This window comes from Adiantum capillus-veneris, chromosome 21 (genome assembly GCF_014529385.1).
Source record: "Adiantum capillus-veneris isolate H3 chromosome 21, ASM1452938v2, whole genome shotgun sequence".
NCBI lineage: Eukaryota > Viridiplantae > Streptophyta > Polypodiopsida > Polypodiales > Pteridaceae > Adiantum > Adiantum capillus-veneris.
In genome coordinates this window covers 38,474,027-38,497,761 of record NC_140951.1, presented here as the reverse complement: position 1 = coordinate 38,497,761, position 23,735 = coordinate 38,474,027, and the positions used below count along the sequence as shown (strand labels likewise).

The 23,735-nt window shown below is 46.6% G+C and overlaps 1 protein-coding gene across 1 annotated transcript in view; it reads right to left on the bottom strand.

The window, feature by feature from the left end:
- Nucleotides 1-7,112: 7,112 nt before the first annotated feature.
- LOC147430807 (ubiquitin fusion degradation protein 1 B-like) overlaps nt 7,113-23,735 on the bottom strand; it is a 78,905-nt gene continuing 62,282 nt past the window's right edge. The window contains exons 6-10 of the mRNA XM_086493368.1: nt 9,378-9,499; nt 9,140-9,270; nt 8,267-8,493; nt 7,923-8,161; nt 7,113-7,542 (exon numbers count right to left, since the gene is read on the bottom strand). Of these exons, the coding sequence (XP_086349494.1) occupies nt 7,444-7,542; nt 7,923-8,161; nt 8,267-8,493; nt 9,140-9,270; nt 9,378-9,499 (818 nt within the window). The 3' untranslated portion in view covers nt 7,113-7,443. The remainder of the gene's footprint in view (nt 7,543-7,922; nt 8,162-8,266; nt 8,494-9,139; nt 9,271-9,377; nt 9,500-23,735) is intronic.

Sequence of the window (23,735 nt, the reverse complement as noted above, 5' to 3'; positions counted from 1 at the left end):
GAAGACTCAACAATGGCTGCATTTGTAGTGGAACCATCATTTGCAGTGGAACCACCCTCTTTCTTCTTAGCCTCTTTGGCCTTCAACTTAGGACACGACTTGATCAAGTGATCATTGTCTTTACAATAATGGCAACGCATCTTCTTTTTGCCCTTATCACCAGAATTGCCAGACGAAGTGCTGCCAGCAGAAGCATTAGGAACAGAATTTTTGCCACTCGCAGCAGAACCATAAGAAGTGGCTGCATTACTGTTACCACCCTTTCTTTGAGAAGCAATAAAAGCCTGTTCAACTGCACGCAGCCTAGTCCTGTTTTTTCTAGAAAGTGACTCTTGCAACAGCAATGTGCATAATGCATCAAACTTGACAACTTCAGGATTTCCTTGGGTCATCAGTCTCCAAGTACTAGCAAAAGTCTGGTAGGAATCTGGTAAGGCATCAAGAACAGTCTGCACAAGGGAACTGTCTGAAATGACTTCACCTGCATAAATGAGTTGCTCATTGATATCCTTGACACTAGCAAGGAAAGTGTCCATATCATCTTCCTCATGCATAATCTTCGACTCTAGCTCTTTACGCAACAAAGCAATTTTAGCCTCATTGCGGCTTGCATAAAGACCTGCTAGAATATCCCAAGCCTGTTTTGCAGATTTTGCTGAACGGATGTGAGGAATAATGGTGCGCTTCACAGACAACGCAATCAATGCATGAGCCTGTGCATCCTTAACATCCCAACGAGCTTGTTCTGCCGTAGGCAAAACAACTCTAACAGCTGCAATCCTTGCAGCAAGACCTGCAACATCCTCAACATCGCCTACATCTTCAGAACCAGGACGTACATCAATGCCCTGCACAATGTTCCAGACACCTTTTGACACAAGAACATGTTGCATCATATAAGCCCACATAGGGTAGTTGTCCCCATCCAACCTGTCCTCAGCAGCAAACATCTTGAACACATCTGTGTTGTTGTTGTCAGCCATGGTAAATGTTGCACCTGATGTGAAAACTGCCCGAAAATAGAAGAAATGGAGCGGGAACAACTTGTGCTATATAGCACAAACCGTAGAAGACTATAAGGCACCTGTTATGCAGAAAACGGCACTGACAGAAAATCTGCACAAAATGACGAAATAGCCTGTGCAGTACTGCCTGTAGTGGAAACGGAGGTCGAAATGAGCCCAAATCAGAATTCTGAGCAGACCGAGCTCTTCGAGCTCGCCCAAAATATTTGTCGACTTGCGCACGCTCGCCAAAGCTCACTGAAATCGGAGAAAGTGAGCAGGCGTGTGCTGGAGCAGCTGGCGACTAAGCCCGGGAGGACGTGACCTGCTCTGATACCAATTGTTGGAATTAGGGTTGCAGAGAAACACACACAGCTTGGAGAAGACGAAGGAAGCTCAAGGCACACAATAGAGAGTATGTTACTTAGTGTGCAATGGAAAGATAGATAGCCCTAGAGTGATGGACGTATATACAATGCACGGGGGAAAAAACCTCCTAAAGAGGGAAAAAATGCCCCGGCGGTCCTAGTGTGTTCACACACATCACTACCACATGTATATGGTAACAAGTAGACTGAGTTGACGTTTTTTGGTAAGTTAAAGAAAACATCATATAGGGAATCGAATACCCACCATGATTGTTATTTAATATTGAAACATAGAAGAGCTTTTTGATTAAGTAGGTGAGCTCGATGTTTTAGGTGAGCTTGATGTTATTTAATATTGAAACATAGAAGAGCTTTTTGATTTAGTAGGTGAGCTCGACGTTTTAGGCATGGAATACAAGTTTTTAGTATGCATCCTAAGAGTAGTGAAGCTTCCGTAAAGCAGCAATTACACCCACAAGTGATCCATCTGAAGGCTTTCTTATGAGCTTTGTATGTAGCCATGAGATATGGGAGGGAAAGGCGGTTTTCGGCTTGAAATTTTCCCAAGAAGGATTGAATTTCTTGTAGATTGGTAAAGGGGGAATTGTTACTAGGTAGGAAATCGTTGCCCTTCAATATCTTCGAGGCTTCTTGTATTGTAAAGGATGGACAGATGAATGTGGGGTTGTTATATGCTTTGTCCTAGCAAGTAATAAAGAACTTGCTCTTTAAATTATCAATGTAGGGGTCTAGTGGGATTATCAATTTTTAGGATATTTTTGGTGGAAGGGAAGTTTCATAGTACTTCCAAAAGAGACTTTTAACATAATCCTCAGGTAAGTGAGAGGGTAGTATCACAATGCCCTCTCTTGTAATTTCACAAGACACATCCAAAGCTCATTGATGGAAATATGTCAACATAAGGGTTGAGTGGGAATGTGATTCAATCCTTTCATGACTATCTTTCTTAAGAGATTATCTTCAAGAGGCATGAGATCAAAACACAACACATGTTTAAAGTCTTGGTGATAACCAGGCATTGCTTTATTACAATGACATAGAGGCACTAAAGGGTGAGTAAAGACATCCTTAGAATTACATACCAAAAGCTTGATGGGGTCAAGAAAAGACCTTGCAAAACATACGTCATCCCATATTGCATTAGGTGTGATGTTGAGTCCATATAAAAATAGCCCAATACAAGCTTAATCGGACCTTAAGCCATAAAGACATTTTGATAGGTTAAGTGCAATATAATGTGGTTTCTAGGTTGAGTTTGGGGGAGTAATCTTCGGCCGACTTCATTCTTGATATGTGACCTGTAGCCATTCAAAAATATAAAAGATTTTTAGCAGTCGGATTACAACCAAGTGTACTTGCAGAGCGAGTTCTGGATGTGGGTGTAGGGTTTTGATTGAAGCCCTGGATGGATGGTGACTGCCTTGCAGCTTGGCCTGTAGACCAATTGAAAGTTGAGCGACTAGCTGATGATTCATAAGAGGAGAAAACAGGGTTCCAAGTAGGCGGGGTAGGTGGTTGAGTCAAATAACATGGGTTTTGACTCCTTGTTTTTACCACTACCATGTTCCACCCGCCCTCTCTTTCCATTTCCTACAATCAGAGCTAGATTCTCTGGTAGGTAGAACAGCCTTTTGGAGAATTGCATCCAGTTCATTGTTTTGAACATCCAAGGGCAATTGCTGGAATAGGGCGCCTTGCTTAATGAAGCTCTTTAACCTCTCCCAATATATAAATGAATGAGGAGGGCTTTGATGGCTTCTTGTCCTTTAATAGAGACCCATTTCAAAAATTTGAGGCTGCTTTTCTTTAAATAGTTGGCTGGAAAAAAGGAAGTGACATTAAACATCAATAGCCATAAAGCATGGTCAAAGCAAAGTACATTGCCATCACGATAGTGGTCTCCTTCGTCATTAAGCTCACAGCCACATTTGATAAATGGTATGTTAATATTCCACAGCTGTGTAGTGTAGCTAGGCTCTTAGCCTGTGAGGGAAATGACTCCTTTTACTCCAAGGACAAATCCCAAGTTGATAGAGCATCTTTGTGTCTCAAATTGTGCCATAGTAAATGGGTAGCCAATGAGGTAGGGCTCAATGATATTGGACAAACTAGTTACCAGAATGTGCTGCAAACCAGTTTTTGTTGCATCCTTGTCCTTGTCATTAATCAAGGTGAGGAGAACTCTCATTAATGGGAGCTAGTAAGGCATAGTTCCCAAAACCCCAGACCTTTTGATGGGTATCTTGTAGCATAGGTTCCATCCTTCTGTGAGGGATAAAGGGGCCAATATAAGCCTCCATAGGTTTGAACACCTTCTCTAGGAGAATTCCAACAACTAAAAATTCCTCGTTGACAGCCTCTTGCTCGTCATCCTCTAGTTCTTTTGGAATGAGGTTACTTATAGGGTTTGAAGGTGGTGAAAAAGACACCATGGGGGCCCTTACAGTATGTTTTTCTTCCTTTGCCTGACTAGAAGATCATTTCAGATCTTTTCCCATGCATCTCCATGAATCTCCTCATGATGAAAGGGGAATTCTCCCACCATTCTTTGTTTTCCCAAAAATCCTCACTGGGAATATTAGGGATACTGGTTATGATTTCTCGAACCTTCTCCATGGCCAATGATGGGTTTTCCCGAGCTAGGGCATAGATGCACAACCATGATGGGCTAAGAGTAGGGTGTCAAATCATGCTCCAACATTGACACATGTTAAATCATGTTCAATGATGGTCTTGTGAAAGATAAGGTCCCTTATGCAAAGCAGTAGGCCTTGTATGAAAGAGGCTACAACAGATAATCAGTTGTATCGTAGCCGCATTAGTTCTTGATGCCAAGTATCTACATGTCTTGCATGCAAGAGATTATGAGCTCGTTTATCAAGACAAAGGATCTTGGTCAGGTTATGAGCTACCAAGACTATTAGTGTGTGTAGGTAGCTTTCAATGAAAGGAGCTAAGGACATCAACTTAACAAACGTACAAAGCATAGATGCTTCAAAAAAAAGATACTTCCATTACTTTGGTAGTTACAACAGAGTGTTTTTTTAAGAAGAATTTGTGTGCAGAATATAGAAAGCTCAACGAATGATACCTGCATCCATTATGAGAAAAGTACAATTTAGTGCTTCACTCATAGATTACCGTGTCATGTAAGTGGAGCACTTGTTATCGATGTTAACTATATGCTAAACACAAAATAAAAAAGTACTCGTGTTTACTTGAGTGGGAAGATCCATGTAGAATTGGTTGGCGTTGTAAGGCCCAATGAGGAGTCTTGCAAGCTGCAAGCCGTAGGATCAAAGACCACCACCTTCATATATAGTTGAAGGTGCTCCAAACATGAAACAACAAGCAGTTAGAATAGTGGTGCTGCAGAAGTGGGGGTAGTGGGAGAGGTGGTGGACCTACAGGAGGTTTTTTCTTGCACCCGCCATGCAAGGATAAGTCCAGAGAGTGGAATAGTGGATTTGTGTAGAGTGGTACTTTGCCTTAACCCCTCATGTATAATGGCTGCCATGTCAGTTGGTACCCTGACAGATTTTGCCAAAATTTCTAAATGATAGGATTTTTATAATTATGGGGAGGTTCTTAGATAAATCTCAAATGGAGCAAAATTATGGTATGTGTGTGTAACAAAAAAAGTGTACATGTACATGTGTGCGTGCACGAATATATGGGGTTTGAATGCCTTGGTGTACTCAAATGTTATTTTCGAGCAACGAAAAAATTGCTTTCATAATTTAAGAATCCATCATTAAAGATGTATGATTATTCTTTGCACAAGGAATTTAGGAATCAATGAAGAAAGCACTACAAGATACCATGTTTTCAGTCAACATTAGTGAATGCCTTTAACACCTCATAGGCCAACCTATGAATGCTCATGCATACTTTTTTCCAAAGCATTGATCCGAAAAGAAATTGTATCAATATCTGCATATGAAATTTTTTCTGACGAAGCTTTACTAACACATTCCGCTATGATCAATCGCTAAAGTAAGGCTTGTAGCTAAGCCTATGAGAAAGAATAATAGCAATCCATTTCCATGTAGTATCTTACAATGAAATTTTCACCATCATAAAGCAACATGGTGCATTAGGCACATTATTACCATTAACAAGAAACTATACACTTTAAGCCACAACCTTGAGGATAGGGAGGCACCCAATTTGGTTTGAGGATCATATTGTATTGATCTTATAATAGAGCAATAATATTGCTCAGAGCATCCTATAATCTTCTATTAATACCTTCAAGATCAAGAATAATCCAATCGAAGGGAAGAAAAATATATGGATTAGTTACTTTATAGGGAAGTGTTTCGAACATAAATTTGAGAGAGATCATAAGATCTCTCCAAAATGTAGGCTACAACAATCTGTAAAACTGCGAGAAAATGACAACTTGCAAGCCTGTTTCTTGGAAACATATCAAAATTCAAGAATAAGAGCTGCAACCAAAACAATCAATTTGGACCTTGATATGTTTTGGCTGAAAAAAACACTATACACACATCTTGAAACCCCACAAGTCCCTACATCGAAAAGTTTCAAATAACTCCCCGTCCATGCAATTTTTTAAAACTGCAATCCCACTTGTTTATTGTGAAACTTGAACCTTAAATACGTTTGATTAAAACCTGTTAGTTATTTGTAAACTCTTTGCATTGTTATAAAAAAAAAAAAAAAAATCACATGTTATTGAAGCCTGATATACTTACTTTGTAGAAGACGTGACCAAATTATGAACAGCTGTGCAAAAAAATCATTGAAATGGCAATTTTTAAGGGCAAGGGTACAAAACGTTACGCAACCGCCCTGATTGGAACCTTCTAACAAAGCCTGAATTTGGCACATAAGTTATACGCACAAATTTCACAGGGAAAATCGAACACTTAGACCTTAGCCTGCCACACACAGCTTTGCTGTCCTGTCAATTCGAAGGGCTAACACTGGCGGACGTCGCACTATACATTCAGTCACTAAATGAGAATAATGATCCCGGCTCGCCGCCCGCGGCTCGCAACCAGCATTAACTAAAACCCATCATACAGGTAGAAGAACTTAAAGAGCTTGCCACCAAGTATTTTAAGAGTACTAAAATATAAAGATGAGACTGGTTAACTCTGTGAAGTGGAAGAAGTGGAAAACTTCGGTTTTTGTTCCTATTGTATTTACCATTGGAGGAAGTGTGTACAGGCCTTCCATCATCAATCCCTTCCAAATTATGGGCAGTCTCTCATGAGTGCAACATTGGTGTGGACGAACTATCATCAAAGTTGTACTACCCCAACCAGTGATTCCCAATGGTCGAAAAAAAACCTAGGCTTATCATAGTCCCACCTATGAATTTTGAGATTTACCTCTTAAAGGTGAGAACCCCTACAAAATGTAGAGAAAATTAGTGTAAAAGCCTTCAAATATACTCAATTACTCCTTAAAATTCTCATATGTAGGTTTTCAAGTTTTCGAGCTCTATCGGTGAATTATCTAATCCAAATTAAATAATCAAAGTGTTAGTTGCCATTACATTGCATCTATGTAAGTACCAATGTTGGAGAACAAGCACACATCAAACTATCAAGTTCAAGAAGACGATTCAAAGATGAAACCTAACAGGAATCGCGAATTTTGTGCTCTTGCTTCGAGCACAAAATCTTGGAGCTTTGTGTTCCGACTCCTAGCACAAAACGTTCACAAATCCCGTGTCACAAAGAGAAAACCAAAGACAGCGTGGCTTGGTACTTGACTTCTTACAATTCTTTTCGGTCTCATGAATAAACAAAAGCTTACACACTTATTTTTGCCATCTGCACACCCCTTGTAATGATAACACCTTAATCTCGTAACCCAAAAACTACTCTATACATCAGATAACTCACCCCAATAAGGAGCTCCTTTTATTCAGACTTCCCTTCACAGTGAAAGCCTCAATAGCACCAAAAAGGGTATCCATTGACAATACCCAGACAAAGCTCTGGCTTGTGCTGTACAATGGTGCAAAGTCATATCCAAATTTGTATTATATAATAACAACGCATACTCCATCGTCATCCTCTTAATGAGTATTTTTTACCAGTGAACGGTTGAAACTTGGCCTGCTCTTCTTTTGAAGGTTCCTCCTTCACCGGATCCTTGGGCAATGGTTGCTGCATGATGGCAAGTCAACATAGTTAGTACAAGCAAATTCTTGGGTTCATCTACACATTGGAAACACTGTATGGGGTCACTATAGGAAGCATGTGGACACAAGTCTCCACAATTTCAAAAAATAAAAACCCTTTCAAAATATCTAAAATGCATAAGTGAAGCTTGAGTCTAGGAAATGAAAAGCCTCAGGAAAGTGGAAAGCCAAAACACTCGGCATGTCTAAATAAAGATATGGTCGCGAGAGTGCATGCAATGTGTGTTATTCTTCTTTTTCCTTTCTGGTTTTCTTCTCTTTAAAGTTTCCTCGCACCATGTATGTACTGAATTTATTTCTTTTGAAGCCATTAGAAGTAGCATCACTCGTAGTAAGACAGCATACCTTGGCAGCTGCATTCGCACTTGCATTGCCCCCACCAAAAACCAACTTTCCAGGTGCCCTACTTCCTGATGTGCTTGCTTTAGCCTCTGACTTTTGTGAGCTTGATTGCGGGGGCCTTACGCTCTGAGACACGCCAATAGGTGCGACAGACTGTGGTAGCAGCTTCCCGTCTAGTCGCCTTCCTACCCCTGAGAAGGCATTGAATTTAGCTTCCTCTGGCTCTTCAGGATCCTGAGTGACTGCAAGAATATTCCCATTGGCATGTCAAATTGTGCTGCTATCAAGCCTGCAAAAAGCATGAGATCGTGGTTCCTCAGGTTGAATATCAAAAGGCTGTAAGTTACCTTGGGCTGTCCCTGCATTGCTTGATTCAGCCACTCGCTTTACCTGCTCTGGCTCCTTGTAATCGAGGGGAGGCGCAAAATCCACCTCACAATCTGTTTCAATAATCGAGACTGCTGCTGATGGTTTTGCCTCAATAATGTCGATATAGTACTTCTTATTGTTATAAGCAACCATGATATTGTCCCCCACTGTCAAACATGAAAAGTTTCGAAGAGTTGTTTCTAACCTGCAAAAAATTCATGTACAAGGAGAAATCAGGCATGGAGACCATTCACATTGCAATAAGTAAAACATCCTCCCATGCATTTAAGCACCATATCTACTGCTCATAGTAAAATATCTACCATCATTCTCATCCCTTCTTTAAATTAACGTATTATATTACCCAAGTACACAAACTTTTAGCCATTGCTTCTCTCATGGAGTCTGTGTGTTAGTCAATCCCCATTCATAATCAACTTTTCTACTCAAAGAAACCAGTTGACCCAAAGGAATCGACTAAAGGAAGATGATATTGTCCCCCACTGTCAAGACATGATAAGTTTCAAAGAGTTGTTTCTAACCTGCAAAAGTTTCGTGTACCAGGAAAAATCAGGCATGGAGACCAGTCACATTGCAATAAGTAAAACATCCTCCCATGCATGTAAGCACCATATCTACTGCTCATAGTAAAATTTAGAGCATCCTTCTCCTCCCTTCTTTAAGTTAACGTATTATAGTACCCAAGTACACAATCTTTTAGCCATTGCTTCTCTCATGGAGTCTCTGTGTTAATCAATCCCCATTTACAATCCACTTTTCTACTCAAAGAAACCAGTTGACCCAAAGGAATCGACTAAATTGTACTAAGAACATGACTGCAAAACACCCACACAGCCTTGGGGTTTGAGATATCCAAGAAATCCTTCGTATGTGGCTGCAACTTGACATACGATCCTTTGGGTAAAGTTGCACTCTTTACTCTGACTATGTCTCCCTCTGAGAGTAGCATGTTCTCCATCATCTGCAACGGAACAAGGTGAGTAGCTCCTATGGTAATGTACTCATCTAATTCGGTTTTGAAGAACAAAAAATCAAATCTCCAAGAAAAAATCATTGAATATTCCTTACCCAATAAGGCATATAAATCATCCCTTCTTCAGCAACAAACTCTAGAACACCGCAATGGGATGTCCGGCTTGTTGCAGGATTGTGTAGCTCAAATAACATAGGGTAATCTATCCGCAATGATGCTGCAAGTTTATAAGAACCAAGAATTGATTGGCAAGATGACATGACCCTATCTCTTTGCCAAAATGTGTCCACAAAATGCAATTTATCTCAACAGATTGTAGTATTAAGTGAGCACACAGAGATCCAAGTCAATCAAATCCAATGCTCGGAAGTACAAGAGGCTAAAGGGCATCCATGAACAAGCTCGAAAATAGCAACTGTGCTTGAATTTATATTAGTAGAGACTCTGCTCAAACAGCTGATATATGTTGCCATGTCTTTAGTGATTCCATACCCAAATAGATCAGGAGTTCGGAACAAGTTCATTGCATATAAACCACACAATGATGGTAGGTAGTACACATTTCACCATCTTTAATGTCAGTACAAATGAAAGATGAACAGTAGATTGTATTTGCAGAACCATCTACCAAATAGATTATTGAATGCTTATCCAGGTATGCTAGGGAAAATACTTTCTATCTTTATGTACATAGCCTCATTTTGCTTCTCGTATTTGTCTCCAAAGCTTGTCTAAGCCATCATCCTCTCATTTTGCGCTCGCTGTTGCTGCCCGCTCCCTCCCCCTCGCCATCGCTGCTTCCCCCCTCCTCCCCTCCTCGCCATCGCTGCCCCCCACCCCAGCCCTCCGTAACCTTCTGCGCGCAAGCCCCTGGCCAACGCCGCTGCACTCAATCCAGCCCGCTGCCCCTCCCCGTCGCCTGCACACTCGCATACACACACCCCCCCCCCCCCCCCCCCCCCCCCCCCCCCCCCCCCCCCCCCCCCCCCCGGCCCTGTGCCCTGTCCTCCCTCCGCTGCTCGCTCAGGCTGCCCGCCCAGTCACCCCCACCCCCGCCGTTGCCCTGTCCGTCCACCATCCTTTCGCCCGCCTACCCGCAGTTTTTGTTTTTCTTGGCCCTTCGTCTCGCCTTTCCTGCTTGTCGAGCCTCGCCAATTACCTTGGCATGTTTGGTCCAGCAGGAGCTTCCCCCTTCGTCTTCAATTTTTTCGCCTCTTATCCGCAGCAACAGACACAAATGGAGGCTCAAGCTCCGCCACAGAGGGACTCGCCTGAAGCCCCCTCGCCCGACCCCGCTGAGCCCACCATTCGACTTGCTCTTTCGCCGCCAGAGCAAGCGAGCCTTGCCGCAGAGGTAGAGCGTTTGCAGGCGACTTCGGTCATCTGCAAGGTTCTCGGCACCCGACCTAGCAGAGGAGAGCTGCGAGACCTTCTCCAGGCCCGCCTTCTCGCAGAGGTGGGCAAGATCTTGGATGTCCAGATTCTCGGACAGGGGTACTACCAGATCGAGTTCGAGACTTCCGAGATGGCCTCCAAGGTCATAGCTATGAGTCCACTGGCCATCCGAGCATCACGCGCCCACTTTCGACAGTGGCGACATGGTTTTGACCCGACTTCGGATGTGCTAGTAGAGGAGGCAGACATCCCCATCTCAGTCTGCTTTCCGGGTTTACGGAGGGAGTACCTTCCACTTCTCTCCGGGACTGGCTCCGCCATCGGGACTGTCCTGAAGACACCTCGTACGGCAGCATCAGTAGCTGCCAAGGCGGCTGGCATCCCTTCAATTCGAGTTTTGGTCAGAGATACCCACACGCTCCCGAAGGTCATTCTTCTGCCTCGGGTGAGTGGGGGGTGGTTTAGACAGAGTGTGGAGTACTCGGGTCTCCCGAACCAATGCTTCATTTGCAGACAGATGGGCACCTAGCGAAGGCCTGTCCACGGAGGAGGCCACGACCTGCACCTCAGTCTCAGCCTCAACCCCAGCCTGCCAAGGCTAGGCCGCAGCCACAGCCAACGGCACAGCGCACAGATTCAGAGCCACCCTCCGAGCTTGGGGCTCTAGTGGAGGAGGGATGGCAGCAGGCCCACGGTCGTCGACGCCAGGGGCCACAGCGACAGCCTGGCACTCAGAGTGGCCCTCAGGTGCCTACTCAGCAGCAGTGGGTTCCCACGGGGAACCGCTTTGGTCCTCTTGAGCAGGAGGAGCCCCCTACACCAGCCTCCACCTCCGCTTCACCCTCGCCAGCCGCCCCACCTTCAGAGTTCCCCTCCTCCTCCTCATCCCCCCTCCCCGCCCTCTGCTCCCGTCCACTCCCCACCTCGCCCCCCTGTCTCTGTCGCCCCACCCCGCTTCTCTTCTCCTCCGCCCCCCCCCAGCTCCTTCTCCCCCTCCTCCTGCTTCAGTACCACAGTCGTCTCAGGAGAGTGGTCCCTTGCCGGCGGCTAGGAGATCTCTTGGCAGCGCCTTTGCCACGAGTCGCCTAGCGAGAGAGGGTCAGCCCTTCTTGCGGCCCCCTCTGCAGATTCAGACATCCTCCCTTGCAGCTATCCCTCGGGGTCTGATGAGCATTGACCTCCGTCGCCGCTGGGATTTCTTCGATTACGGGTTCACTCGCTTTCTTGGCGATTCCGCAGCAAACCACGAGGCAGCCTGCTTCAGGGTCCATGCTTTGTTCCTCACCGCTAGGGGGACAGAGGCCTTGGACTCGGCAGTTGGTTTCTCCTTCCCCCTCTGTGGTAAGACCGAGACAGAGTGGTCCCTCTCAGTGGTGGGATGGTTGCATACACAGGTTCTCGAGTTCTCTCACCACTTGGGAGAACTTGGAGTTACACATTTGCTGCAGACTTTGTGGCCACTGGCCAAGTTTGCGGTGACACCCCCAGACTCAGCAGGATGTAGGCACATTGTGGTGTACTTTTTTGCTGATACGCAGTGTTTTCCTTGCTATGTATACATTCATGAGGACTCCTGGACAGAGGAGGTTGCTTTACGCACGGCTCGCTCTGCTTGGGCTTGGGCCAGGCACTCACTGCAATCTCGCCTATCTAGAGGACGCTCGGATGCGGATTACTCCCCATCCAAGCCAGCCTCGAAGATAGCCCGTCTTGCTGCTGCGGCAGCATCTGTTCTTTCTCGCTCTCCATGAGGATCGTCTCGTGGAACGTGCAGGGACTAGGTGGGCCCCATTTCAGCGACAGCGGGGCCGATTGCGTCAGGAGCTTCAGCGTTGCCTTGTGGGAGGAGAGATTGATCTCCTTATGCTTTAGGAGCACCATTTGTCTGAGAGCCGCATTCGGCGATGTGGTTAGATTTTGCGTGGACGTTATGATACCTTTTGGTCAGCTGCTTTTGGACCTGGAGACATCCAGGGAGGGGTATGTATGACTATTGCGGAATCATTGCAAAAGGCCATTGTGGGCAGAGGGATTATTGTGCCAAGCAGGGCTCAATGGATTACTATGCAGGTTCAGGGTGGCCTTGTGGGCTTCCTGAACATCTATGCGCCCAATGTGACGAGTGCTCATGCAGAGTTTGGGTCACAGATTGTTGAGTCTTTACCACAGGTTGACCATTGGTGTGTAGGAGGGGACTTCAACATGTTGGAGGACCCTTCTGACAGGATCGGAGGCAGCCATGCTACTGTGCATGGAGTCGAGTTAGCAGCTTGGGAGAGGTTGTGTGTGACTTTGAGGATCTCAGATACATGGCAGCATTCTGGCTTTGTGAGGCCTCCAGAGAGTCTTGCCTTCTCTAGATCGGACCACAGAGTGGGAGGAGTGAATCTATCGCAGATAGATCGCTTCTACACTAGTGACCACTTTAGTGACCTGGGGGGATCAGTGGGCATCCAGGCAGGGACATCCTTCTCGGACCATGCACCAGTGATCCTCACAATGGCAGACAGGCAGAGGAGTGGGAGCACGATGCTTCACATCCCAGAGCGGGTCTTGTTGGACTCAGCACTCAGAGAGAGGGTAGAGGCTCTCTGGACAGAGGGCATGGACAGCCAGGCTCTACCTGCAGACAGAGTGGCCTTAGGCCTAGCTCAGCTTAGCCACTTTTTTCTCCAGGAGTCTCTGGCTCGACGGGCTGCAGCGAGAGAGGAGGAGCAACGTCTCAGACAAGGCATTGTTTCACTACAAAGGATGCAGGAGCACCATCCAGACAGTCCATGGTTGGAGGAGCAGTTACAGCAGGCTCGACAGGAGCTTGCTTGCACAAAGGAGAGGCGTCATGAGTTTGCCTTTCACCGACAGGCATCTCAGTGGACTCAGGTGGGTGACAGAGTTACAGGTGTTTTTTTTGAGACAGTGGGACCTCGGCACTCGCATGCCAAGGTCAATTAGTTGAGGAGACCCGATGGGTCAGTTGTTTGTGAGCCCGAGGATATGCGTGCAGTTGCTACTGACTTTTACCGTGAGTTACTGTCGGCTGAGCCCCAGTCAAAGCGACAGGATGCATGCAGGGAGCAGGTTTGGGCACAAATGCCTTGTCTTGTGACTGAGGAGATGCGCCAGAGGCTAGAGATGCCTCTTCAGCTTGAGGAGCTGCACACGGCTCTTAGGGCCCTCCCTCGTGGTAGCTGTCCTGGTGAGGATGGGCTGACTCCCAGCTTCTTCTTGGAGTACTGGGACCTGCTTGGCCCAGATCTTTGTAGTGCCTTTCAATACATTTTGCACACAGGAGTGATGCCGGATAGCATGAGTGAGGACCTGATTTACCTTATTCCAAAGGAGGGTGGCTCCTTGGATGAGATTCGACAGTGGCGCCCCATCACCATCCTCAACTCAGCCTACAAAATTCTTGCCAAGGCTTTGAGTTTGAGGATTCAGCCACTTTTGGAGAGCCTTATACATGGGACTCAGACAGGTTTTGTCAAGGAACGCAGTATCCTTGACAACATCTTCACTTTCTGGGAGGCTTCTACCTTGGCACGGCTCCGTGGGGAGGACCTTGTGATTCTTCTTCTCGATTTTGAGAAGGCATATGACAGTCGACTGGGACTTTCTAGAGGGCACGCTCCGCAAGATGGGCTTCTCAGATGCTTGGATCAGAGGGGTGTCAGCTTTGTACAGACAGGCTCACAGTCAGGTGCTTTTGACAGGAGGTAGAGGTGAGCCCTTCATGCTCACACGATCGGTCAGACAGGGTTGTCCTCTTGCCCCCTTTCTCTTTCTGTTCTATGCGGAGGCGATGAGCAGATTTTTGGTGTCACAGCAGATTGGTCTGAGGGGCTTAGCACTCCCTATACGGGGAGATGAGCTTCTGGACGCTGAGTTTGCCGACGATTCAGCCTTGTACTTAGAGGGCCAGGAGGCCAATCTACACAGATGTGAGCAGGCTTTCGAGACCTTCTGCCGTGCATCAGGCGCATTGATCAACTGGAGAAAGACAGTGGCTTTCTCGGTTGGCAGTGCTCCTGTGCCAGATTGGATGCTAGGAGAGGGTTTCAGGTGGATTCCTCTAGGGACCGCAGTTCGGTACTTGGGTTGTCAGGTTGGTCTGGACTTGTCCCCCGAGCAGCAGATTGCTCCTCTTCTCCTGTCCATCAGGAGAAAGCTGTTACATTGGAGCTCAGCACGACTTTCGCTGGCTGGTAGAGTAGTAGTTGCCAACCAGGTGTTGTTGGCGACTATGTGGTACATCACTTCTTGCTGGATCTTCTCGAGTTCTTGTATCAACCAGGTAGAGAGGCTGATCAGGAACTTCCTTTGGTCAGGTCGCGACACTCAGATTGCCCGAGCCAAGGTGGCTTGGTCGGTCATCACACTTCCTTGTTCTTAGGGAGGGCTTGGGATCATTGATCTTGCACAGCAGAGCAGAGCCCTTCTTGGGAAGTTTGTCGTCAGAGGACTTCTTCCAGGCGAGGAGCCCTGGAAGGAGTTCTTGCTGCAGAGGCTTCGTGCCAGGGTGCCTCAGTCAGAAGGCCCTTGGCAACCTTCGACCAGATGGATCTTTACAGAGTTGCGCCGAGTTGGTTTGAGCAGCAGACTGGAGGACCGATTCGCTGTGAGTTTGCTTCAATCTTGGGAGCTCTTACGGCGTGGCCTAGAGCAGAGACAGCCGACGTGCATAGAGGAGCGCCTACGGCAGCCCCTCGTCTGGAACCCCATGGTTAGCACTCAGAGAGGCCACTTGGTTGGGACTCGGCCTCATGTTTCTTGGGGTCCCATGGCAACAGGTCCAACGCGTTCTCTAGGTGACTAGCTAGAGTTCACAGGTTTGTCAGAAGAGGTGCAGGCTGTTCAGCTACAGGGCATGAGACGGGTGCAGAGCATGTGTCAGGACATCTCAGAGTCAGTTCCAGCTGAGTGGCTCACGCCTCTCGAGCAAGTAGCACCCCGGTGGATAGGAGCCTTCACACGACTGGAGGTTCTCATTTCAATCAGGGCTTGCTCAGAGATTGTCCCAGCCCTGTTCTTCGAGCTTCAGGGTGGGGGACGATTACGCGAGTTGCAGTAGAGGCCCCGCAGGTAGCAGAGTGCTGTTTCCAAAGGATCCGAGTTGTGGGCATCTGTGGGAGGACTTGCGTCATAGACCCTGACCCAGCAGCTCTTGAGACTGGACATTGGAGGCTATGGGCTTGGGAGTGTTGTCCACTGGCACGAGTACAGTGGGATCCTGGTGAGTGGCTATGGAGGGACCACTTCTCTTCTGCAAACCGCCCAGGAGTCCCCTTCTTTCAGTACACTGTTCGGCTTGGACGTCATATACTTGCAGCACAGAGAGAGGCCCGCCCCGCTGTAGCACGTCATTGGCAGGAGGAGGGCCTCACAGTCGAGTTCTTGGCAGCTCGAGTTCTTGGCAACTTTTTGGCAGAGGCTGTGGGACTCCAGACAGCCGAGGCGCGTCCTTTTGTTTCAGTGGCTGGTTGCACACAGAGCCACAGCAGTAGGGAGCTGGCTTGTGCATAGTGGTCTCTCGGCCGCATGTGCAGCCTGTGACCAGTTGGTGGAGAGTCAGCGTCACTGTCTTTGGGACTGTCCCTCGGCCCAGCAGGTGTGGCTACGAGTTCTTCGGCTGATGCCTGGCCTCTCCACGGCTCGACAGTACACTTGGGGGGCAGCCACTTGGTCCACCCTCACGGGCCCCGCACTTCACTTTGAGCTATCTTCCACCAGCAGGATGATAGTGATGCAGGGGGGGGCGACCTACACTCCAGCCTGCGCTACAGAGCTTACTCCACAGGAGTGGTGCAGTGAGAGAGAGGAGTGTTGGGAGCTCATCAGCGGCCTAGCTCTCTGGTTCATCTGGCGGGCCCGCTGTTTCCGCATCTTTGAGGCTCGCCCTATGCCACCAACAGAGACTGTTCGTGACTTTTGGCTAGAGCTGATCCATACTCTCAGAGGACAGCTTGAGGGACTACAGGGCAGCTCCGACCGCATGCGGGAGCGCCGCGAGGCTTTCCTTCGACTCTGGCGCCCTGGGCCTTTCTACACTATTGTCCAGGGGGTGCTCAGATGGCACTACTGTCCACCTGTGTGGCTCTTCCCTCCTCCCATCTCTTGATTTAGCCTGATTGTATATATGCTGTTTTTCATTGGGAGAGTCTCCCCATCATGCTTGTTGTAGCCCTCTCTCGCAGAGGTGGATGTAGCCCTATGGGCAGTTTTCATTAACTAATAGAAGGATCTTTTTCTCAAAAAAAAAAAAAAACCATCATCCTCTCTGTAGGCCTCTGGTATTGTAGGATGGAAGCCCTTAGATTCTTGATCCGTGGTATTCATCACTGTCAAAATTTGAGCCTCGCTAAAAGACATTAAAAGCGTCACATTCAAACTGCCTGAAGTACCTGGTTTCTTGTTAAAATTTTCTTCTGAGAGACAGGGCCGTAGTTTAAGCAAGATGACTACAATGTAAAAGAAAACCCTCAAGTGACTGAACATGTGAAGAAGGAACTACATTTCATATGAAGGTCATCGTGAGACAGTGGTGTCCCAAGATCTAGAGTCTGGTGGAGTCTTCCACTTTCTGTCCGCAAGTTCCGGGTGGCCTATTTCTGCCACTGCTCTTTTTTGCAGCCCATCTTCGCTCGCCTCCAGCTCTTGATGTATCTTTCTTTATTGTACCTCTGTTTCGCTCGTAGTTTTTTCCCTATGGTTTAGTTCTCATGTCATACCTCAGGGTTTTTTCACTGCAAGTTCAAGTAACTGTAATGCCTATGGGCTTTTGTAATATCTTTGCGCTTTTCTAAATTTGCTTTATGTAATACAGAAGGCTCCAAGCCCTCCTTTTTCCAAAAGCATAAGTGATGTCACTGACTAATGTGGAACAGGATTTCAAGCAGTACTTCAATGGATAAAGATGTGTAATCTTGCCAATTAAGACGAGGCTTGACATGTCCGAGCATCTGATGCTAGGTCATTCCGATGTTAGTGCGGTACAAAATGGACTCAGCCAAAGCAGCATGACAGGTATGATGAAAGAAAGAGAGGTCCTAAAAAAGAGCTTATGTTACAAGCCCTAACACTCCAAGCGAGCAATCAATAGCAACACAAACAAAATCTGCAAATAACTGAGCAAAACTTGAAGAGAGAGAGAGAGAGAGAGAGAGACAGAGAGAGAGAGAGAGAGAGAGAGAGAGAGAGAGAGAGAGAGAGAGAGAGAGAGAGAGAGAGAGAAATGAAATGAAATCTTATATTAACGTCTTTGAAAGGCCAAAATGACCTATGAGACCAAAAAGTTACAACTGGTGAATCTGATACCATGTCTGAGTACGGAAAGTACAAAGAACTAAAACTAGAACACTAAAACACTAAGGAAATGAATCTAAAGCCGATCCAGAACTGAAACGAGATAGAGAGAGGGGGGGTGGTGGGTTCAAATGAAATCTCTCATCGGTCGCTGTCAAATCTCATCAATATCCTCCATGGTCAGTACTCTGACTGGGCGTCTTGCATGTCGAGCTAGAGTGATCTGGATCTTCTGCTGCAGCCTTCGTCGATGGTGGGAGACCCCCCGAGGTCGTGAGCGTCTGGATCTGCCTAGCTCAATGGCTCGATCAATCAACGTACCTCTAGTGTGGGTGGGCTCTGAGATCTGCTGTGATGGCTCTCCCCTGGCTGGTGTAAAGAAATCTGTGATCTGTCTCTGAGACTGTCTCTCCCCTAATGTCCTCAGCAAGCTCTCCCTAAGTCTGCGCAGCTCTAGTAGAAACAATCCGAGACATCTCCGATCCTCGTATCACATGACTCTAGAAAATGGTCTAAAGCCCTCTCTGAACAAACAGTGGAAGCGGCCTCGTATCTCATAGTACGCCGGGCAATGACATGTGTAGTGCAGCTCTGTCTCTGGCTCTAAGCGACATAAGTGACATATCCTGGCCCCTACTAGTACTCCTTGAAATCGGCCAGTCTCAATCTGGAGCTGATGTGAGGATGTGCGTATCTGCCCAAATAGCGCATCGTATCCCATGAGATAAATGTGTATCCATGTATGCAGGCCTAGTCACAGAACCATCCTCCGTGAGTTAGAGAAGATGCTCTTTGTAGAAGGCCATCTTGGTGCCCAACTCCTGTGTCGGCTGTATCCATGTGCTCCTGATATCTAGCTGAATTAGATCTTGACGTATGAGTCCGGTGATCTCTATCCGTGTGAGAGATAGGGAGGGTGCATCCAGAGAGTATTGAAACGGAGGCAAGCTATCCATGCTGAAACCATGTGACTGAAACCATACCAACATATTGTATCGCCTTGTAGCGCTAGTTGCCGAGCATATCTGTCTCTGGGGAGGTCCCATAAACTGTGTATAAAGGATACTGATCTAGTCAATGCCTCTACCACGGGGGGGGGGGGGGGGGGGGGGGGGGGGGGGGGGGGGCTAGCTCGGCTCGGATAATCTCATGCGGCACTGAGGCCTTAGCCAGAATCATCCGCGCGATCATAGAGACCAAAGGCCTCTCCATATATCTCCATCCATCTGTGCTGCCAGATCTCCCATGATGGTCTACTGAGGGTCCCCATACCTGAACTCCGTAGAGCATAGTTGAAGTCACTAGAGTGTCAAAAAGCCAGAGCTTTGTTCGCGGTTCCTGAAATAGAACCTACGAACACATCCTCTCCAATCCTCCCAAGGCTGCAAAGGCTCTCGTCAGTCTAGTCTCCGATGCTCTCCTCAGTGAAAACACCGGTCCACTGAAGACTACCCCAAGATAGGTGTATGCATCTGTGTACTCCTCTCACAAACCGCTAACGTGTCAAAGCCCTAAAGAATGGAGCCAACTTGCACATCCCGGCCGAGGGGCCTAAACCCTAAGAAGAACAAGTAACAGAAGAAGAAGTCCTACCAACTTATAGGGACCCTGTCCGATGGGGCCCCAATGACATAAAGGAATTAAAATAAAGCAAGACCCAGACACACACACACACCAAGACTTGCGCAAAAACTAATGACGTGGCAGCTGTACAGACGCTCCGGATTTTCCACTGGCTGATGATGTGGCAGACTGTATGGATTTCCACGTTTTGCGTTGACTACTGACGTGGCAGTTGTACAGAATTCCGTGATTTACGCTAGTAGCTTTTTGGCATTGCTTTTGGACCAGAAGCTTTTGAGTTTGAAGGCTTTTCATGTAAACTGCTTTTGGGGCCTAGGGCCTTTAAATATAAGGCCATGGGCTCATTCTTTGGCATGCTTCCTGGAGAAGGTGCAGAGTCTGGAGTACCAGCTTGTATTGTTGGAGATTTGATTTTTTCTTGTAGATTTTTACTCATCTTTATGGAGATTTGATTTTTTCTTTAGGGCTTATGCCTTGTAAGACATGAGCAGTGAAGACGGGAGCGCACCCGATTCACGATGAAGTAAGGGTGGAGTGGCTAATAAGTCCGGGATCGGGGCACGAAGATTCTTCAAATAAAATTCATGTAGCCTAGCCAACCCAAAGATTTCAAGGATGGCGGCACGACAATCAAATTGTCAAGTGACACATCCAACCCTATGTGTCCGTGGACAAGCTACAGCATGACCAGGGTTCAGTTCAATCAAGTCAGTCTAGAATAGGAAGTGAAGTGATCTGGCACTTTTGTGAGTCAGTTCGCAAACCGTGCATGTCCAGACACTTAGATTAGATGCATATCCTCTGGTTGCACACAGCATGACCATCAGATTCCGGTCAGATCCCATCAGTAGCATTTTTACAGTGCATAGACTTTTTTGACATTTTTCACTTATTATTTTTAAGTGACTTTTGTTGGAAAGTAGGTAGGGAAAATTTACTAAGTTTGTATAAGTAGAAACCTAGCGCTAGCACTTTCTGGCAGAAGAGGCAGCAGGAGCACCGCTCAACAAGCAACTTCTCAACAAGACCAACCCCAACGACAACTCTGGCATTTTCTCTCAATAGAAGGCCTAGCGTTTTTGCACCAGATCAGCCAGCGTTTTTGCACTTGCAGATTCCCGACGACAGTAGATAGCAGATCAGCCCTAGCGTTAGCAGATTTTCCCGCAAGGTCAGTTTTCAGCCCTAGCGTTTTTGGTTTGCAGATCAACCTCAGCGTTTTTGCAGATCTTCGCGACAGATTCAGCCCAAGAACAAGCGTTTTCAGTTTTCAGCAGTCAAACATCGCAGAAGAAGTCCCGAACCTCGCAGATCTCACCTTCCCGCAGCAGATCCTCGCGGCACGGTCAGATCCAGCGAAGTTTGCAGATTCAGCCCAGAAAACGCAGATTTCAGCATCTTCAGCGCGTCGTCGTTGCATCGTCGTCATCGCCGTCGTCATCGACATAGAGTCAGAATTCAGCGGATAAAGATTTGCAGATTTCAGCCCTTAGCATTTTCAGATTTCAGCCCGTCTCGTCGTCGTCCTCATCGTCGGCAAGTCCAAGCATTGTAGAGATTTGTGCAAGCATAAGTAGACCGCTCTCGCGATAGAGAGTGGGGCCTTCGGAGGAGGGTTTGACAACATTCTGATGTCGTATTCTCTTCTCTCTCTATCTCTCAATCTCATGCACTTCCATTCACTTTGTTTGTGTCCATTGCACTCTCTCACTAAAGGAACGGAAGGCTCTCCCTTCCGTAAGTAAAAGGAACCTTGAGCACAGTTCGGAGCACTCATCTTGAGCAAAGTTCAAACATTCATTCCGCTACACCTTAACACAAATTTTTCACTTTTTCCGGGGTGAAAGATCGGAAGAAAGCATTGCAATTCCTACAGCAATTCAACAGCATCTATGCTTTGGGGAACTATACATAAGAATCCCAGATTTCTCGAGCAGAAGGATTTCTTAAAGATAATGCTATGCAATGGTGGAGTTCAATCAGGACACAACCGCATGCTCCAAGGACTTGGCAAGCTTTCAAGACAGTTTTTGCACGCAATTACATGACTTCTATGTTTGAAGTCCATATTTTGGTAGAGTGGGGAAACTTGAAAATGCTTGCCACCGAAACCATGGACGACTATAACCAAAGGTTTCTCGACGTGTACCTTTCGGTGTCCTTCTTTAAGTTCATTTCCTTGTGAGGACCAATGCGAGCGCTACACCATTGGACTACCATCACCATTGCAAGAATATTGTCTTTCCAAGCAAGTCTCTACCATGCAAGAGCTTATGGACCATGCCGCGGTCGGCTACAAACTGATGAAGGAAAGCTAGAGTTTACCACACAAGAACCTCCGGCCACTAACCACAACTCTCGCCAACAAAGAACAAATTCTCAAGAGTCTCGTGAAAGCCAACCGCGAAGGCCTCGTTTGACACCTCAACAACAAGATACCTTACTACAAGAAGGTCGATGTTTTGGATGCTTTCAAACAGGACATAACTATTTTGGTTGTCCCCAACGCACTGACAGACCAGTGAAGCCGACGCCCGCGCCGATGGTCGACAGAAACCCAGGACCATCTCCAGCCAAACAAGCTAATCGGCCATTGGATTAGTACCTGACATCTATGGCATACGCCTTGAAAGTACCATTGAATTGTGTCGAGCATATGGCAAAGTCAACGGTTTGAAAGCCCTAATTTTCTTTGACCCAGGAGCTACAGAGAACTTCATCTTTCCAGAAATTCTTGAAGCAGATGCACTTTGATTATGATGCAGAGGGTGGAGAAATCACAACTGAGCTAGCCACAAGGCAAACTCAAAAAGTGGAACCGCTCATTGGTACTCTTCCAGTGAATATCCAAGATTTGAGTTCATCTAGTGGCCGTCCCGGCTCCTGAATGCATAGCTGCCTGTACATCTCATCCATATACACAGAATCCGTCCCCCTCACGAAGGTATACCAAGTGTGTGTGGAAACCTCTTCTAATAGAGCTGTGCTGAACTGAAAGAGTGAAAGACAAGATAGCATGATCAACTGCTACTCTAATTGGCCTAGTGCCCATCATGAAATCCTGAAAGAATGGAATGAGACCTGGCTGGGCCATAACATAATCCATTGTACTAGCACCATGTCGATGTGGAAAGCATGTAAAACCTCCGGCTATAGAAATCTTTGTATGCCATTCAAAACGGCCAATCCATGTGCAGTTCCCATATCTATCAAGTATCTGCCATACTCAGTGTACAACAAAGTTCCGCGTCTAGATGCACTCCCCAAAGGCTTGCGTCCCTTTCGGTATTTCTTTCTTATTGTTTCGCAAAGTGACAACCCCAAAGGGTCCTCTTCTCCGAGACTCTGGGTCCAGATGCTCTCCAGAGTGAGGCCCCAAAGTTCCTTAAAAACAATACAAGGGATGCTCAAAATCTCTTATCCAAAAGCCACTGTCCCTAAAAGCATTTACTCTCAAAAAGCTTGCGCTATAGCCTACCACATCATCCTACCAACGCAATTTCCTGAAATCTGCTGCTAGCTTGCACTTCGGAGTTTTTAGGGTTTAGGCCCCTCGGCCGGTGCTCTTCAAGTTGGTAGGGTTAGGTTAATAAATCCCTTACCCCTTTAGGCCCAAAGTCCACGTCTTCAGCTTCTTCTAGGTTAGAGTTTTTAACTCTAACCCCTTGTCCTCTCGGCAAGTCCTTCAGGTTCGTCATGCCGCATCATCACTTTGTGATATACCCCCCTTCGCTATTTTAAATGCTACATTTACATAAATTCTATGTAAAAAAGTGTGAGAACACAGTTTGCATGTTTAATGTTTATTTCTGTAACAGACTTGGACACTCCAAGTCAAGAATCAATCACCACAGCACCAAATAACCACTTCAAAACAATTCACAGATCACAATAGATTTGCGCCCCAAAGACTGGCGCCCATTTCGGTATTTCTTTATGTATTAAATCAATGTCAAAGTACAAAGAGCGGTTAGGGTTTCACTCTCAGACTCTGCGTCCAGATGCTCTGTAGAGTGAGCCCTAAACCGTTTACTTAAAGATTACAAGGGATGCCCAAAAGCACAGCCCCAAAAGCTTCCAGTTCAAAAGCAAAATTCTCTCTCTCTCTCAAGAAAGCAAAAATAAAGCAAATCAGCTCTCTCTCTCTCTCTCCAATTCAACTTGCGTAGCCAAAA